Source organism: Leiobunum rupestre, chromosome 2 (genome assembly GCF_980474605.1).
Source record: "Leiobunum rupestre chromosome 2, qqLeiRupe1.1.hap1, whole genome shotgun sequence".
Taxonomy (NCBI): domain Eukaryota; kingdom Metazoa; phylum Arthropoda; class Arachnida; order Opiliones; family Sclerosomatidae; genus Leiobunum; species Leiobunum rupestre.
Genome location: NC_143385.1, coordinates 37,216,394 through 37,237,322, shown reverse-complemented (window position 1 = coordinate 37,237,322; position 20,929 = coordinate 37,216,394). Strand labels below are relative to the sequence as shown.

At 35.7% G+C, this 20,929-nt stretch overlaps 1 protein-coding gene across 1 annotated transcript; it reads left to right on the top strand.

Moving 5' to 3' along the window:
• Positions 1-831: 831 nt before the first annotated feature.
• LOC149957461 (uncharacterized) lies at positions 832-19,609 on the top strand. Its single transcript, XM_090167046.1, has 3 exons — positions 832-1,015; positions 18,676-18,825; positions 18,903-19,609. Exons 1-3 carry the CDS (start codon positions 832-834, stop codon positions 19,607-19,609), a joined length of 1,041 nt encoding a protein of 346 aa, XP_090023172.1.
• Positions 19,610-20,929: the final 1,320 nt, after the last annotated feature.

Below are 20,929 nucleotides of genomic sequence, written 5' to 3'. Positions count from 1 at the left end.
AGCGCTGACTGTAAGTTGAGCGAGATCGCTCCGAGATACGCAGAAGTTTGTTCACATTAGAATTTATCATCCCGCTGAGCGCCGGGATAGTCCATTTTCTGGAATTTGCTCACAGCGCGATCATTTTTTTTTAAATAATATTTTTATTTTTTTCCTTATTCGTGGTGTTTTTTTATTTAAATAATTTTTTTTCGCCGCGCCAGAGGACACTGCGCTTAAAATTGAGCAGACCTGGGCGTTGATCAGCCGATTTTGCTCACCACGCCGTGAACAATCACTGACTGAGATAACTATTCGGCTCTCAGCCTGAGCTTACACATTTTCGTTTTACGTTGAGCAAGATCGACCTATTTCAATATTTGCAAGAGTTTTTCAATCGGATCATTTTTTTCGTGGAAATGAATTAAGGTATACTTGTAGGTTGATATTTCATTCAGTCAAGGTTTGAAATGTGAAATTTACTGCTTAGATACATATGTGTTTGCTAAGAAGGCCAACACGTTTAATTCCAAATATCTAAAAATATAAATTAATGAATTTGAAACTGTCAATATATTTTTACCCCAAAGGTCGATCTTTCCGTTGATATCTCCCCAAATACATTTTTTTTTGTAATCCGCCCTTGATTTAACTTATAAATTGATTAAACCAACGATTCAACTTTCCAATCGAATAAATTATCTCATCTCTTTTTTCAACTTTATTACGCGAGTAGTGTATCTGTAGCTTATATAAATAAAGATAACAGTCCGATAAACACAACAGCAAATAAAATCAGAAGGAAGTGAAACCATATGAAAGTTATTGAAGATAACTCTTCGTGAAAGGCTGATGGAGCGGGGTTCAGCATACTCGTGGTTCGTGGTCGCCAGCGCTTTCTGTTATTATTCGCTGGTGGTGGCCATTCCATTCGCTTCCGGTTCCCTGTACGTCCTCTTGCAAGACTATCTGGGCTATTCGAGGGAAGAAGCGGCCTATCAAATTAATGTGATGCTGGGTGCCACATTCTGTTTATGTATGTTGCTTTCCCTTTGACAAATCTTAACTAATGTCGCGTTCTTATTGAATAAGTGATGAAAAACCATTAGAAAGACACTTTTAAACAGGTTAGAGATAAGTGAGTCTGTATACCGATAAGGGGGCACCTGCGGGCGGGGGGAACGGGGGTGAAACGGGCCCCTATAGGGGCCCCATTTTGCGTACATTTTCGGCGGGGTCAAAAGGTTAGATCAAAAGGTTAGCTGATTTACGATGTTAGGTCAATAGGTTATCTGCCCCTATGGACACGATGCAAACAGCCGTTAAATAAGGGTGAAATAGGCCCCTGTAGGGTCCCCCATTTTGCGTACATTTTCGGCAGGTCAATAGGTTAGCTGATTTACGATGTTAGGTCAATAGGTTATCTGCCCCTATGGTGGTGACACGATGTTATGCAAACAGCCGGCCCGTCATAGTTAATAGCTGGAGGCACCCCCATTTTAGGTCAAAAGGTTAGATGATTTACGATGTTATAACCCATAAAACCCAGGTGCTAACCCATTATAGGTCAATAGGTTATCTGCCCCTATGGCGGTGACACGATGTTATGCAAACAGCCGATCCGTCATAGTTAATGTCGGGCACAATTCGAGTTGGTTTTCGCCGACAAACACTTTCGGGCCCCTAAGCGTAGCGTAAAATAGCGGGCGGTCATCGGTAAAAGTGTTTTGGGAAAAAAAGAGAAGAGTGTATACAAATTATAAGGTTTTATTAAGATATTTTTCGAGTACAGGCTGTATAATACGATTTACATTGAAAATACGTCTTTGGAAATGTATTTTATTTATATCATGGTAATTACGTCGATCTTCGTAGGGTATATACCAAAGTTCACTCAAAGGGTTGAATCGAACCATCTGAAATTAGCGTTTTTACGAGCATTTTCATTAAATGTTCTACCTCGAGGCGTTTGATGGTAAGAGTTACGTTGTCGCCGGGTCCCTCGGGGGTGGTTGTGGGTCCGCCGGAGATGTATTTTTCGGATGGCGGGATATCTTGGCCCTCCAAAGCGGCGGGTGACGGACAGTTGGGATAAAATTTGTCGTGTTCCGTTTGGGGTACGTCGCCGGTTTCCCAACTGCCTAACTGTCCGTGGCAGAGTTAGCATTCGACTATGCCGTCCGAGTCTACGGCGAAAAGTCCTGCGTGGGCCAAGTCTTCCTTGTTCACGTGTACGTTGTCCCATTGCTTGAACGTTTCTAGCCGACCGGTTACGGTGGTGAGATCCTCGTGACTAGCCATCCCGATTCTCTTTGAGCTACGGAATAATATTTCTGGGTCTAAACCCCAAAATGACGTAATCTATAAAAATGACGTAATCTATAAAAATGACTCACTAAAGATGACGTAATCTACACCATGAAACGTAAAGATTACGTAGATGCGTTGTGGTTTTCATAAGCCAGCCGCTATGGGAAAGAGGAAGATGTCTCCGCTTAGGCTACCAAAGAAATGCGGGATATGCTCGGAAATATACCGGTCCGTGAGAGGTTTCAAACAACATTTAATGACACATTTATCGTGTAATACAATGAAAGAAGATTCGGATCTGGCGTGTGATTGTGATGCGAATGAATCTCTCCATTACACGGAGGCCGAGGAAATGTCAGATGATAAAATTATCGATTATCTTAACGAACTTATTGGGACATGTAAAAAGCGCGGTGCCACAATGGAATCAACCAAGTCAACTACATCTAACCTGCCAGCCGAATTAAAAATGCCGACTGAAAAGGAAATGGCTGCTCTGATTTATTTTCAAGAATATTGTAAAACTAATCAAATTCATAATATTAAAACCGCTGTAAAGAAAATGTGAATAAACGTTTTTATATTGAATACATTGTTATTTTTAAAGGTGACCGTATAAAGTAAATTTTACATTGATAAATTGACACTTAATATTTTTAAAATACGTTTATAATATTTTTCCAACGTGTGCGAATGAATGGACACAATGAACTATTAATTACGTAATCTAAAAAATGACGCGCTGACATGATGTTATGCAAACAGCCAGTAGCTATAAATAAATCCAAATAGTTCAATGGGTCGAGCCTTTTGTGTTTTCGCCGACAAACACTTTCCCCCGTGTAACATTATTTTCAAACACTTTCACGATGCGCAAAGCTACCCGTCTTACGGAATATCGGCCCTAAGGGGTAAAGGGTAGCTAGAGAATGGCCCTTACCCTCAGCGCGTAAAATAGACACAGCGGGTGTCCCCTCTCGCTAGCTAAAAGTGTCGTTTTGGTAAAAAAGAGCCGAGTGTATTATAAAAACGGTTTATTATTCTACGACATTCTATGATTTGTAGAGACCATGGCGAATAAATTGAAAAAGTGGCCCCCAACTTTTTACATCAGGTGTGGATTCTTAGCGCTAAAATGGTTATAACAAACGAGTGGTCCCACCAAAAATGTTTTTTTTTTGCGCGTAGAATTTTATGGAGGCCCATAAACTAGTAGCGGGAATAGAACCTCTTAACTATTTCAGTTTAAACTACGAGGGATTCTCATAGATTTTTGTTTTTACATCCCAAATGGCCCCTACGTATGGGGGTGCCCCTCAAAGTGTGTATGGGGGGGTCCTTTTGGGTATAAAAACCCAGGGATTTGGTCCCTAAGACATCACAACTCTGGTCTTTTTTGTATCCAACCAAGTCCACTAGAAATCCATCTCCGCTGTTCTCGGATGAGGACGTAGCCATGTAAGTTTTTATCAATTTTTATATTTTTAGCTTGGTGATCTATTCCAAAATTAAATGGTAACCCTGTATGCGTAACAATTTCAATATGCAATATACTCGAGAATGGTAAAATAGTCTATATTTAAATTTAAAGTGCGAAAACTATATTTGTATAGTCGAAATGTATTTTAACGTATTAAAAGCAGAATTCACCTTTCTGACAAGAGTCTTACCCATCATACATACACCATCTAATCTGGAATCTATGTTTAACAATTGGATGAATTCATGTTTACGAAAGGTTCTTTTTAAACGTAACTTAGTATTAAAAGTAGAGTTAAGATGCTTTTATAGTATTTTCGATGTATTTGCATATCTGAACTTGCGGTTCAATTTTGGGTACACGGACCACTTACACGCTAATGATATTAAAATGAAGTTTAAAAATATTTCCATTTAAACGAGTCCCTCTTTTTATATCCGCAAAGTACTGAACGATTCTATCTTATGGATTTAAATAGTTCTAACAATAGTACAATTACAACATTTGAGAAAGACACTTTTCCCATTGTGAAAGTGGAATCCAAAATAAGAATCACTGTAAATTTAAATATAGACTATTTTACCCTTCTCGAGTAACTCTTTTTTTCTTTAAAAGCTGAAGAAATATTAGAAACGACATCAGTGATCAATTAATTGTTTCCGAGTATGACAGACGATTTTTGATATTAAAGAGTCATTTCTCAAAAGTAAGATTGTTTTAGGTTATTTTTTTTAAAGCTACCTTAGAAATCACATTATTTTTATATATAATTATTTAGTTGTAATGTTAATTCTTAATTACTGGTAGCCTTCACTAGAAACTATTATACGAAATATATATGAATTTATAACCAAGCGTGTATTTACCACTAGTGAATGCAATATCAGTCGAAGAATTGAAGAAAGACGGAATCACGTCATTATTAAGAACTGGTGACTACTTCTGTATATATTGTGACGGTTCAGTTTTTCATGTTCCAACTGTCGGAGGGCTAGCATGGTACTGTGACGGATACTCAATCTGTTTGAAGTACCGTAAAGCTGTTTATTTCCAATCTAAAAGAATTCTAAGTATAAGAATTCCACCAGGTGTATTAAAAGCGTTACCACGCATATATTTGTGTTTAAATTGTGATATGTTAGGGACTAAGAGAGCAGCCAATTTGTCATATTGCGAAGTAACTGGTGGATGTTGTGTATTTCCAAAAATTAAAAAATAATAATAGTATGTGTGTTTTCTATTATTTTTCCACCTATATTTGGCGTATTGAAAGCTATTTTAACGTATTGAACGTAGAGTCAGGGGTTTTTATAGTATTTTACTACCCATATTTACATTTTGGAAAGCTATTTAAACGTATTGAACGTAAAGAGTATTTTGCAATTTTTATAAAGGGTAATTATTGTAGAAAATAAAAGATATTTTAATTAAAACATTTCGGTGATCTATTCCAAAATTAAATGGCACCCCTGTATGCGTAACAATTTCAATATGCAAGATACTCAAGAATGGTAAAATAGTCTATATTTAAAGTTAAAATGCGAAAACTACATTTGTAGTGTTCAATTTAAAAGAAAATTACTTCAGCTTTTAAATAAGATTTTTTTTTTGTATCTACCCTATATCATTTACATATTATTTTTTTTATTCTAATTTAACAATCACTTTAAAAACTTAGCACGTCTGAATAGCTGTGTAGAGTACTATTAACAGAGATAAATATTTCTGGGTTCAGTTAATGTGATGATTCGAGCGAAAAATTTGCATATGTTAAAGTTATTGGATTGAAGGAAACTTCAGTGTTTTCAGAGTGATAATTAAGGGAAGTTGCATTACAATATAGTTGAAAATTATCTTTTTAAGTCTGTGTCCACCCATTGATTATGTTAGGAAGTGAAAAAATTTCATTTAGCAAGCTTTTCTGAAATTTCGGTATCCACCCTGTATCATTTAAAAGCTCAACCATTGTTTTTATCAAGTTAATTTTAAACATATCTTAAAACAAGCTTCCCTAAGTCTGACTAGCTTTGTATGGGTAATAATAAAATAGCTAAATATTTTTTGGGTTTAATAATTGTGCTTCTTAGTGAAAATTTTGCATATATTACAGTATTAGGTTGGGTAATTATTTTTTTCACCTGCTACCATTCTCAACGGGTGAACATAGAATAACAAAGATAATTTTCCACTATATTTAAAGCCAACTTTCCTTACATTTCACTATGAAAACACTGAAGCTTCTTTCAATGCGATAACTTTATTACATGCAATTTGTTCCACCCCAGAATTACATTTATTGAATCGAAAAAAATATGTAACCCCCTTAGAATTAACCAACACAGGTATTCAGAAGAGATGGTGTTCAATTCAAAAAAAAATTACGTTTTTTTTTGGATCCACCCCTATATCAGTTTAATTTTTGTAATATATCATCTTATAAAATGTTTTGTAAAAAAATAAATATTTTTATTATCTTGTAAATCAGACTCGTTATTTTTCCTTGCTCGCGTCATTTTTGTTTTAGATTACGTAATTAATAGTTCATTGGGTCCATAATAACGGTGAAAATGTTTTGGGTTCATTTGACCTGATGAATACTGGACTGATGGAAGCTTCAGTGCGAAGTCTTAATTACATGTTCTAAGTTTTTTTTTTTTAAAAAAACAAGTTTATTTCTAAAAATGAAAAGGACATGTTTTATCGAGGCAAACTTTTTCCGTGTGAATGGAGAAATGATAATTAAAGAGTTAGCTATTTACGATACGGAAACGGAGAAGCATAACGTCTGGACCCTTAAACCACCATATCCATATTCCAGTCTTACGGAAGAAGATAAATGGCAGTGTAGATGGTTGTATTGGAACATTTGCGATCTCCGTTGGGACGACGGACGGGAAGACTACAACAGCCTAGGAGCCATCGCGAATTATATAAAAGAACAAGGGTTAAAGTTTTTTTTGGAAAGGTTTAGTAAAGGCCAAAGTTTTATCGGATTTCATAGGAGTTAACGTCAAGAACGTCGAGGATTTAGACTGCCCTAAATTATCTACCATTCTTTGTATAAGTGCTCCTAAACATTGTCATTTTCACCGTGACCCTAATAATTTCGCCGTTGTGAAATCTCACAAAATCGCTGTGTGGTACCGAAAAATCGTGTGTAAGAAAATATAAGTCGTTTTAAGATTATTTTTGCTACTTTTTCATCACATTGGTTTTACGTTATGTCTGTTTTCTAAAATTACGTTTCTTAAATAGCGTAACGTATTAAAGTTGAATAAAGAGTTTTTCATTTAATTTTAATTTTAGTGTTTTTATAATATCTTTCTGACTACATGTGTATTGTTTAATTTCTTTCATTTTTAAAAATGTAATTGCTTGATTTAAATAAAGCGTGAAAATTATTAGTTTCGAAATGATATTTACAAATCTTATCCAATCTAAAGTCCATCGTTCGGGTATTAGTAAGTATTTCATACAAACTAACTTAATTAAGTATTTTGAGAAGTGAAGAGAAAACACATTGTGAAAAACCAAATGAAAAGAGACTTTAAACGGTTTTAAAAATCTTAATATATATATATTTAAAAAATCCAACGTTTCGGCAGTGTAGCATATGAAAGTATTAAGTTTCAAAAAGTGCATTTAAATTGAAGTGAGGCCTATTTTGGGATTCCCCTTGTTCCTTCTTCTTTCATCTCAGCATGTTTCCCCTTTTATCATGTTTTCTCTCCAAAAAATAGCCAAAAATCTTAAATCAGTAGGTCTCGATCCTATTTATCACCCACCGCCCAAATTGTCAGCTTTATTATGTAATAACAAAGAACCAACAAGGCCATCATTTATAAAATCTCCTGTAATTGTGGTGATTATTACATGGGGGGCAATGCCGTAGCCCATTTCATCAAAGGCGTAAAGAGCCCCAAAATTATAAACAACCCGTACAATAATTCTCCCCCTTAGCGAACACCTTCGTGTTTTTGGTGCCATAATGCTAGATGGGACTCAATAGACATACTAGCTCAACCCAAAATTACATAAAACTCATTTCAATGTACGCGAATCCATCGAAATTTAAAAAAATAAATCTGCGCAATGTTTAAACCGTGACGATGGTTCCCTTTAACGTAGCCCCGTTTTCTCCACTTTTTAAAACGTGTTTATGGTCCTCACCCTCTCACAAACACACACAACAAACCAATTCATCCTCTCGCAGAATCCACCATTCCGACAATAAAAGCATCGAGCGCGAACGAAGATATCGAGCCCGGTGCTCATATAACACGTCGACGGGGTCGACTCGCCTTTGAGAAAAAACGCTCGCGGCTAAAGAACAGTAGCCCCCCAACTATATGTATGCATAAATATTTTTTCGTCCCAAAGTTTTACCATCGTACTGTCAGACTTGTAAAAATCCCTGAAGAAGGAGGAACAGTTCCTCCGAAACGTTCGATTTTTTAAATAAATATATTGTTAATTTTAAAAACGGTTAAAGTCTCTTTTCACTAAGTATTTTTAAATATTTGAATATCGGAATTGTATTTTGCCCGCGTTAAAAGTAGAGTTTAGATGTATAGTCGTTTTAAGAAATACTCGTGATATAGGTTCAAGTGCCAAGCATATTTAAGTACTACAATGATATTAAAATAAAGTTTAAAAATATTTCCATTCTACGTTACTTTAACAACGAATATTCTATGACGTCAAAACACTCAAATCCATGTTTCAAAGTCAAATTAACCGCGCAAAACACTTAAATCTATGTTTTCATTTGATTTTTAAATTAACCGCGACGCGCCCCCAGACCGCGCCCCCCGAGAAATCCGCGCCCCAGACCGCGTCCCCCTAGGGGAAATCAGCGCACGCGCGCAAGACGGCGAGGTGGGGAGGGTAGCATGTCTTATGGGAAACCAAAGTCATTTTTAAATATATATAATTAAACAAAATAAAATAAAGAAAGAAAAAATTTAAAAAACATAGTTTGAAAATATGGTCGTTGTCGGAATTCGCGAACATATCGGGTCTTCTATCTAAGCGCTATTCCACCTTTGAGGTCGGGGATGGTTAACTTTTATTCACTAGATAAAGCTCTCAAAATTATTCGTAAAACGTTTTGATCAAGTAATTTATATTTCTGTATTATCCGATTACGCGCGCCGCTCAGGTTATGACTTTTTACGCGTTCTATCTGTTTGTATTTGGATTTTTTAGCCATTTCTATCTGGGTTGAAAAGGAACGAGTGGGCTCGAAAAAGCTTCCCCAATATTATTTTTAATAAAAGTTTATTTTAAACCATGAAGTATCTGTCTCTATAGTATATTACTTACTATTTACTAGTTTAAATTAACCATGGTTAAATATTGCGTTTAGTCATTACTTACTATTATCATTAAACTACGTTAGTCAAAACTTACTATTAGCGTTTAGCTACTTTAGTCATTACCTATTATTATCTTAAACCTCCACGAGTTATTATCGAAAGGGGAAAACCCATGAGCTCGGGGAAGTATTTGCGTCGACGTCTCCGGTATGTCCTTTTTGCCCTAGCGGAAACCAACCTTTAAGAGCTTTAACAATTTAACGGTATACGTTTTCGACAATACGACAAGTTCACATTAACTTACGATGGACGACGTTACCTTTTTTTTGGTATGAACGAATCTTTTCTCTGTCACACAGGAAAAATAAATTCCGTTTTAATACTTTATTGAAACAGGTCTGCTCGTAACTTCAAACAAAACTAACTCGGTTTGGAATTATTCACAAAAACGGGATACTAAAATATTCAGTGGATTAATTAGCGATACAATCTAACTAATCTGAAGTTTCAAGTAATGAAAGTACAATATGTGTAATTACAAATGTTAATATGACGGTTAGATTTATTTATTTATTTATTTAAGAGACATACCTACGAAGCCGGAACGACTTACATATAGTCATCACGATATGTGCTTTAGCTGATTGATTGAATGATTAGCGAGATATTTTGGAGAGATGTTAATGTACCTGCAATGCGTTAACCGACGCCTTGTGAAATACCTTGTTTATATACATTATACAGAGATGCTAATATATTAATGGTAAGTTGCGAAAATCACAGTGCGCGTAAAACTCAGACATTATATAGTGACTAGTAAAACAATATAGCATAGTGAACAAGTTGGCCTGAACACAATATGTTGATATACGAAGCCCTCCCCACCTCGCCGTCTTGCGCGCGTGCGCTGATTTCCCCTGGGGGGACGCGGTCTGGGGCGCGGATTTCTCGGGGGGCGCGGTCTGGGGGGCGCGTCGCGGTTAATTTAAAAATCAAATGAAAACATAGATTTAAGTGTTTTGCGCGGTTAATTTGACTTTGAAACATGGATTTGAGTGTTTTGACGTCATAGAATATTCGTTGTTAAAGTAACGTAGAATGGAAATATTTTTAAACTTTATTTTAATATCATTGTAGTACTTAAATATGCTTGGCACTTGAACCTATATCACGAGTATTTCTTAAAACGACTATACATCTAAACTCTACTTTTAACGCGGGCAAAATACAATTCCGATATTCAAATATTTAAAAATACTTAGTGAAAAGAGACTTTAACCGTTTTTAAAATTAACAATATATTTATTTAAAAAATCGAACGTTTCGGAGGAACTGTTCCTCCTTCTTCAGGGATTTTTACAAGTCTGACAGTACGATGGTAAAACTTTGGGACGAAAAAATATTTATGCATACATATAGTTGGGGGGCTACTGTTCTTTAGCCGCGAGCGTTTTTTCTCAAAGGCGAGTCGACCCCGTCGACGTGTTATATGAGCACCGGGCTCGATATCTTCGTTCGCGCTCGATGCTTTTATTGTCGGAATGGTGGATTCTGCGAGAGGATGAATTGGTTTGTTGTGTGTGTTTGTGAGAGGGTGAGGACCATAAACACGTTTTAAAAAGTGGAGAAAACGGGGCTACGTTAAAGGGAACCATCGTCACGGTTTAAACATTGCGCAGATTTATTTTTTTAAATTTCGATGGATTCGCGTACATTGAAATGAGTTTTATGTAATTTTGGGTTGAGCTAGTATGTCTATTGAGTCCCATCTAGCATTATGGCACCAAAAACACGAAGGTGTTCGCTAAGGGGGAGAATTATTGTACGGGTTGTTTATAATTTTGGGGCTCTTTACGCCTTTGATGAAATGGGCTACGGCATTGCCCCCCATGTAATAATCACCACAATTACAGTAGATTTTATAAATGATGGCCTTGTTGGTTCTTTGTTATTACATAATAAAGCTGACAATTTGGGCGGTGGGTGATAAATAGGATCGAGACCTACTGATTTAAGATTTTTGGCTATTTTTTGGAGAGAAAACATGATAAAAGGGGAAACATGCTGAGATGAAAGAAGGAGGAACAAGGGGAATCCCAAAATAGGCCTCACTTCAATTTAAATGCACTTTTTGAAACTTAATACTTTCATATGCTACACTGCCGAAACGTTGGATTTTTTAAATATATATATATTAAGATTTTTAAAACCGTTTAAAGTCTCTTTTCATTTGGTTTTTCACAATGTGTTTTCTCTTCACTTCTAAAAATACTTAATTAAGTTAGTTTGTATGAAATACTTACTAATACCCGAACGATGGACTTTAGATTGGATAAGATTTGTAAATATCATTTCGAAACTAATAATTTTCACGCTTTATTTAAATCAAGCAATTACATTTTTAAAAATGAAAGAAATTAAACAATACACATGTAGTCAGAAAGATATTATAAAAACACTAAAATTAAAATTAAATGAAAAACTCTTTATTCAACTTTAATATGTTACGCTATTTAAGAAACGTAATTTTAGAAAACAGACATAACGTAAAACCAATGTGATGAAAAAGTAGCAAAAATAATCTTAAAACGACTTATATTTTCTTACACACGATTTTTCGGTACCACACAGCGATTTTGTGAGATTTCACAACGGCGAAATTATTAGGGTCACGGTGAAAATGACAATGTTTAGGAGCACTTATACAAAGAATGGTAGATAATTTAGGGCAGTCTAAATCCTCGACGTTCTTGACGTTAACTCCTATGAAATCCGATAAAACTTTGGCCTTTACTAAACCTTTCCAAAAAAAACTTTAACCCTTGTTCTTTTATATAATTCGCGATGGCTCCTAGGCTGTTGTAGTCTTCCCGTCCGTCGTCCCAACGGAGATCGCAAATGTTCCAATACAACCATCTACACTGCCATTTATCTACTTTCGTAAGACTGGAATATGGATATGGTGGTTTAAGGGTCCAGACGTTATGCTTCTCCGTTTCCGTATCGTAAATAGCTAACTCTTTAATTATCATTTCTCCATTCACACGGAAAAAGTTTGCCTCGATAAAACATGTCCTTTTCATTTTTAGAAATAAACTTGTTTTTTTTTAAAAAAAAAAACTTAGAACATGTAATTAAGACTTCGCACTGAAGCTTCCATCAGTCCAGTATTCATCAGGTCAAATGAACCCAAAACATTTTCACCGTTATTATGGACCCAATGAACTATTAATTACGTAATCTAAAACAAAAATGACGCGAGCAAGGAAAAATAACGAGTCTGATTTACAAGATAATAAAAATATTTATTTTTTTACAAAACATTTTATAAGATGATATATTACAAAAATTAAACTGATATAGGGGTGGATCCAAAAAAAAAAACGTAATTTTTTTTTGAATTGAACACCATCTCTTCTGAATACCTGTGTTGGTTAATTCTAAGGGGGGTTACATATTTTTTTCGATTCAATAAATGTTATTCTGGGGTGGAACAAATTGCATGTAATAAAGTTATCGCATTGAAAGAAGCTTCAGTGTTTTCATAGTGAAATGTAAGGAAAGTTGGCTTTAAATATAGTGGAAAATTATCTTTGTTATTCTATGTTCACCCGTTGAGAATGGTAGCAGGTGAAAAAAATAATTACCCAACCTAATACTGTAATATATGCAAAATTTTCACTAAGAAGCACAATTATTAAACCCAAAAAATATTTAGCTATTTTATTATTACCCATACAATCTAGTCAGACTTAGGGAAGCTTGTTTTAAGATATGTTTAAAATTAACTTGATAAAAACAATGGTTGAGCTTTTAAATAATACAGGGTGGATACCGAAATTTCAGAAAAGCTTGCTAAATGAAATTTTTTCACTTCCTAACATAATCAATGGGTGGACACAGACTTAAAAAGATAATTTTCAACTATATTGTAATGCAACTTCCCTTAATTATCACTCTGAAAACACTGAAGTTTCCTTCAATCCAATAACTTTAACATATGCAAATTTTTCGCTCGAATCATCACATTAACTGAACCCAGAAATATTTATCTCTGTTAATAGTACTCTACACAGCTAGTCAGACGTGCTAAGTTTTTAAAGTGATTGTTAAATTAGAATAAAAAAAATAATATGTAAATGATATAGGGTAGATACAAAAAAAAATCTTATTTAAAAGCTGAAGTAATTTTCTTTTAAATTGAACACTACAAATGTAGTTTTCGCATTTTAACTTTAAATATAGACTATTTTACCATTCTCGAGTATCTTGCATATTGAAATTGTTACGCATACAGGGGTGCCATTTAATTTTGGAATAGATCACCGAAATGTTTTAATTAAAATATCTTTTATTTTCTACAATAATTACCCTTTATAAATATTGCAAAATACTCTTTACGTTCAATACGTTTAAATAGCTTTCCAAAATGTAAATATAGGTAGTAAAATACTATAAAAACCCCTGACTCTACGTTCAATACGTTAAAATAGCTTTCAATACGCCAAATATAGTTGGAAAAATAATAGAAAACACACATACTATTATTATTTTTTAATTTTTGGAAATACACAACATCCACCAGTTACTTCGCAATATGACAAATTGGCTGCTCTCTTAGTCCCTAACATATCACAATTTAAACACAAATATATGCGTGGTAACGCTTTTAATACACCTGGTGGAATTCTTATACTTAGAATTCTTTTAGATTGGAAATAAACAGCTTTACGGTACTTCAAACAGATTGAGTATCCGTCACAGTACCATGCTAGCCCTCCGACAGTTGGAACATGAAAAACTGAACCGTCACAATATATACAGAAGTAGTCACCAGTTCTTAATAATGACGTGATTCCGTCTTTCTTCAATTCTTCGACTGATATTGCATTCACTAGTGGTAAATACACGCTTGGTTATAAATTCATATATATTTCGTATAATAGTTTCTAGTGAAGGCTACCAGTAATTAAGAATTAACATTACAACTAAATAATTATATATAAAAATAATGTGATTTCTAAGGTAGCTTTAAAAAAAATAACCTAAAACAATCTTACTTTTGAGAAATGACTCTTTAATATCAAAAATCGTCTGTCATACTCGGAAACAATTAATTGATCACTGATGTCGTTTCTAATATTTCTTCAGCTTTTAAAGAAAAAAAGAGTTACTCGAGAAGGGTAAAATAGTCTATATTTAAATTTACAGTGATTCTTATTTTGGATTCCACTTTCACAATGGGAAAAGTGTCTTTCTCAAATGTTGTAATTGTACTATTGTTAGAACTATTTAAATCCATAAGATAGAATCGTTCAGTACTTTGCGGATATAAAAAGAGGGACTCGTTTAAATGGAAATATTTTTAAACTTCATTTTAATATCATTAGCGTGTAAGTGGTCCGTGTACCCAAAATTGAACCGCAAGTTCAGATATGCAAATACATCGAAAATACTATAAAAGCATCTTAACTCTACTTTTAATACTAAATTACGTTTAAAAAGAACCTTTCGTAAACATGAATTCATCCAATTGTTAAACATAGATTCCAGATTAGATGGTGTATGTATGATGGGTAAGACTCTTGTCAGAAAGGTGAATTCTGCTTTTAATACGTTAAAATACATTTCGACTATACAAATATAGTTTTCGCACTTTAAATTTAAATATAGACTATTTTACCATTCTCGAGTATATTGCATATTGAAATTGTTACGCATACAGGGTTACCATTTAATTTTGGAATAGATCACCAAGCTAAAAATATAAAAATTGATAAAAACTTACATGGCTACGTCCTCATCCGAGAACAGTGGAGATGGATTTCTAGTGGACTTGGTTGGATACAAAAAAGACCAGAGTTGTGATGTCTTAGGGACCAAATCCCTGGGTTTTTATACCCAAAAGGACCCCTGTATACACACTTTGAGGGGCACCCCCATACGTAGGGGCCATTTGGGATGTAAAAACAAAAATCTATGAGAATCCCTCGTAGTTTAAACTGAAATAGTTAAGAGGTTCTATTCCCGCTACTAGTTTATGGGCCTCCATAAAATTCTACGCGCAAAAAAAAACATTTTTGGTGGGACCACTCGTTTGTTATAACCATTTTAGCGCTAAGAATCCACACCTGATGTAAAAAGTTGGGGGCCACTTTTTCAATTTATTCGCCATGGTCTCTACAAATCATAGAATGTCGTAGAATAATAAACCGTTTTTATAATACACTCGGCTCTTTTTTACCAAAACGACACTTTTAGCTAGCGAGAGGGGACACCCGCTGTGTCTATTTTACGCGCTGAGGGTAAGGGCCATTCTCTAGCTACCCTTTACCCCTTAGGGCCGATATTCCGTAAGACGGGTAGCTTTGCGCATCGTGAAAGTGTTTGAAAATAATGTTACACGGGGGAAAGTGTTTGTCGGCGAAAACACAAAAGGCTCGACCCATTGAACTATTTGGATTTATTTATAGCTACTGGCTGTTTGCATAACATCATGTCAGCGCGTCATTTTTTAGATTACGTAATTAATAGTTCATTGTGTCCATTCATTCGCACACGTTGGAAAAATATTATAAACGTATTTTAAAAATATTAAGTGTCAATTTATCAATGTAAAATTTACTTTATACGGTCACCTTTAAAAATAACAATGTATTCAATATAAAAACGTTTATTCACATTTTCTTTACAGCGGTTTTAATATTATGAATTTGAATATTAGCATATCCCGCATTTCTTTGGTAGCCTAAGCGGAGACATCTTCCTCTTTCCCATAGCGGCTGGCTTATGAAAACCACAACGCATCTACGTAATCTTTACGTTTCATGGTGTAGATTACGTCATCTTTAGTGAGTCATTTTTATAGATTACGTCATTTTTATAGATTACGTCATTTTGGGGTTTAGACCCAGAAATATTATTCCGTAGCTCAAAGAGAATCGGGATGGCTAGTCACGAGGATCTCACCACCGTAACCGGTCGGCTAGAAACGTTCAAGCAATGGGACAACGTACACGTGAACAAGGAAGACTTGGCCCACGCAGGACTTTTCGCCGTAGACTCGGACGGCATAGTCGAATGCTAACTCTGCCACGGACAGTTAGGCAGTTGGGAAACCGGCGACGTACCCCAAACGGAACACGACAAATTTTATCCCAACTGTCCGTCACCCGCCGCTTTGGAGGGCCAAGATATCCCGCCATCCGAAAAATACATCTCCGGCGGACCCACAACCACCCCCGAGGGACCCGGCGACAACGTAACTCTTACCATCAAACGCCTCGAGGTAGAACATTTAATGAAAATGCTCGTAAAAACACTAATTTCAGATGGTTCGATTCAACCCTTTGAGTGAACTTTGGTATATACCCTACGAAGATCGACGTAATTACCATGATATAAATAAAATACATTTCCAAAGACGTATTTTCAATGTAAATCGTATTATACAGCCTGTACTCGAAAAATATCTTAATAAAACCTTATAATTTGTATACACTCTTCTCTTTTTTTCCCAAAACACTTTTACCGATGACCGCCCGCTATTTTACGCTACGCTTAGGGGCCCGAAAGTGTTTGTCGGCGAAAACCAACTCGAATTGTGCCCACATTAACTATGACGGATCGGCTGTTTGCATAACATCGTGTCACCGCCATAGGGGCAGATAACCTATTGACCTATAATGGGTTAGCACCTGGGTTTTATGGGTTATAACATCGTAAATCATCTAACCTTTTGACCTAAAATGGGGGTGCCTCCAGCTATTAACTATGACGGGCCGGCTGTTTGCATAACATCGTGTCACCACCATAGGGGCAGATAACCTATTGACCTAACATCGTAAATCAGCTAACCTATTGACCTGCCGAAAATGTACGCAAAATGGGGGACCCTACAGGGGCCTGTTTCACCCTTATTTAACGGCTGTTTGCATCGTGTCCATAGGGGCAGATAACCTATTGACCTAACATCGTAAATCAGCTAACCTTTTGATCTAACCTTTTGACCCCGCCGAAAATGTACGCAAAATGGGGCCCCTATAGGGGCCCGTTTCACCCCCGTTTCCCCCGCCCGCAGGTGCCCCTTATCGGTATACAGACTCACTTATCTCTCAGGTTGATATGTTAATCTTACTTTGACCATTGATAAATTAATAGGATTGGCTATATTCAAATTCACTCAATCTGACAACTCCACACGAAGCAAGTTTTATTTAAATCAATTTTATGCTCCGATTAAAAAAGTATCGTATTTTTTCAAAATGAGCGTTAGTTCCTTTTTTGAAAGCGTTTTAAATTTCGATTACTCTTGGACTCAAATCGTAAACAAGTGAGCGGAGGCGATAGAAATAAGCTTCAAATGTTCATGGCGTCACTGTGATGAAAATATTAGTTATTAGTGTCATACTTATAGTTATATAGTATTAATTAGGCTTATACTCATAACTCTAGGATAGTCATTCTATTTAGCTGTCCAAAAAAAGGCTATTTTCAAATATATCTTACGCGTGAAAATACCTCTACTTTGCTGTGGTCAAAAAGTAGGTTAATAAGGCTCAATTAGGATATAAAATTTCGTAACCCTTTCTATATCTGTAAAGAAACAGATACTTTATGGTTATTTACTTTTAAGCGGATGAAGCCATTGGAGCAATGATATAGGAAACCCCAAACGTTTTCCTAAGTAACCTATATTTGTAGTTCGCAAATATTTCGCTAGCAACCCATTCTTTGGGTCTGGAACTTTGAAAGGTTCCGTCAACACACGCAGTTTACATGTTAATCCTACACATGATAAATATTTCCCAAAAACGACTATCACAACTCGCATTTATGATCAACGATTATTTCGACCAGAGTGTTGGCAGGAAATAGCACGTGTATCTTTAGAAATTAAAGAAATGAAAATGGATTATAACATCATATGTTAGACGTGAAAACGCCCAAGTTCGATAGGGATTCCTCAAGAGTGCTTTGCTATGAATTCATGAGGTTACCGGAGAGCCACGATTGGTGGAATTTCTCACGCAAAGAATTGCTATTGCGGTTCAAAGAGGGAACGCAGCATTAGTTCTTAACTCGTTCCCCCCGGGTGCGTCGCTTGCCGATTATCTGGCACCCTTGTTCTAATTTAATTTATTTTATTTTGGTTTACCCTAACATTCTATGTAACTTTGTTTAAGTGCTGTAATTAAAACATACTGAATGAATGAATCAGACTGGTATCGGCGGATGTTTAAAGAGAATATTTTCCGTAATAAACTAGGCCAACTCAACCCGGAAGGGAACTAAGGGATGGGGGGGGGGCTTTTTCTGCTGGCTAGTATCGAGTGAGGCACCTTCCAAAGCTAAGATTGGCGTCTCTGAATGATGAAACAATATTTTGTATTTCCCAGAGTACAGAAATTTCAATTCCATGTTATATCTGTCTAATGGTAACTAAACAATTATATTAACTCAAAACATGGCAAATAAATTTTCAATTTATTATAACAGAGTTTTATTTCTATTTTTACACCATTTACTGACAACAGTTGTACCATCTCTTTGTAATTATTTAAGTGGTTTATTTAATGTGGTTTTCAGCATTTACAGCTGCACCAATCAATTATTTATTACGGACCAGAAGAACTCTGTGGTTGTCATCAATATTGGGAGTCATTGGTTCTTGTTTACCGTTTTTTAGCCCGTGGAATGACTATAACCTTTGGATTACCTGCTCGTCGATCATTAAAGGTAACTGGCACCGAAAATTTTCATTCCTAGTAGATGATGTTCATTTTATTTTATTTACATTCAAATGGTCCCTATAGCTGTATCAATGACGCTTGTCGGACCTACACTTCTTCACGTAACGGCGTCACACTTTCTGAAACATCGAGCCAAGTCCCTAATGTTGCTATTTATGGCATCCACCGTCGGAGGTTCGTTATTATCTTTAATCATTGAGAAGTCGGCGGAAGCGTTTGGTTTGCGAGGAACCTGGCTGATGATGGGTGCAGCCACAGCCCAATCTTGCGTGTTCATTTACTATATAAAAGAAAACGAAACACCTCTGAAAAGCAATGAGATTAAAAACACTGTAAATACTAACGAAAACGTCCTCAAACCGGAAACGGACACAAGTACGACTGGACGTATAAAAATGAAGTTTCATTATATTTTGCGTCCTCTTTTAACCAATTGGCGATTTTACGTGCTACTGTACTCGGCGAGTAATTGTCTCGCGACGCACGTCGCAATCAAAATGACTGTCATCGACTACGGCCGCGATAAAGGCCTGCAGGAAGCAGTGTACGAGAATCTGTTGGTAATCATGATGATTCCCGAAATTATTTCTCGAATCGTGATTTCGATTTTAGTGGATAAGAGAATACTTTCATCGGACACTCTTTTGGTCTGCGCTTCCATCTTCACGGCCACCGCATTTTTACTGCAGTCCTTGGCATCGGGATACTCTTATGTGGCGGCGGCCATGCTGGCCGGGTTTGCCATGGCTGGCTATATCACTAATGGATAACGTGGAAACTGTATAACGAGAAAACCCGGTAACGCGGAATGCTACTCAGTTTCCATGGTTTTAAGTTTCCGCATTATTTATGTTCCACGTTATTCCAATTAAAAGATCTTATCCACGTTATTCAATCAGTTTCCGAAAAATATAAAATTTAGTAGTTTCCCTGGATAAACTGGCAGAGTTACAGAGGCAAATTAGTTTAAATCGTGTTTGTCGAACTTTGTTTTACCAGAAATCGTTGTTATACTTTACGTAGCAATTTTTTCTAGGTTAAACATGAATTTAACAATACTATGTTCCTATTCTCTAAAAAATATTTTAAATTAAGTGTAATGCGCGTCTAATACTGTTTTGCGTATTCTTTTGGCAGGTGTCTTTCGTGACGCTTGGGGAAGCTATTCTTACCTGTATTACTTGCTTTTAATATCTACCGCTTTCACTTCATTATTTATTTATTTCACAAAACTGAAAGATTGGTTCCGAGCTCGATTCCTTAATACATCATGACCAGAGCAATCGAAATTTAGTTAACAGTTGAAACCCAAGTTGAATCGAATATTCCGACCTTGTCATACCCAAAAAAACACTCATACCCGCGACCATTCACAAAAAATGGGACACACAAATGGAATACAGCTTGTAAAATATTTACATCTTAATAAAAAAAATCAAATTTTAAATTAAAGTAACATACTCATTAATAGTGAAATCCGCTTCTACGTTTAGAAGAGCATGACAACCATGTTTAAAAATATTTGTAGCCAAATACTAACGATTGAACAAAAACCCTAAATTATTTTTTGGTCAGTCAAGTTCGTAAGATTGCTGTTCGTATGGGCTGCTTAAACAACAGCAGACGACCAACACCATCTGGCGACCAGTGGATGAAGTAGGAGTGTCAGTTAACATTTATTTCGAGTGTATAATAGGAGAAGAAGTGTATATAGAAAACAAGTTGGCAAGCCAAAATATACCTCTCCTCGGAAGCATGGTCCCTAGTGGTATTAATTTCTCGACACGACCCCCAAAGATATCTCCGCAATTCAGAGTTATTTACGAAAAACGTATTCTCGGTTCAAACCCTGCCCGGTATAAAATTTTAATTTTAATTTAAATAATTGAGACGAAACAATCGAGTTTAATTTATTCAGAATATTATAAATTAAGTAGTTACAACAGCGAGTTAGACTCACTAAAACAATGCACAATTGAATTTAACCCTTTTTACAGTACATGTTTATCAGTTGAATATAATACTAAGCAAATTTTAATGAAAGAAACATCTACAGATGGTATTTGTATTTTTCTCGCTTACGAAATACT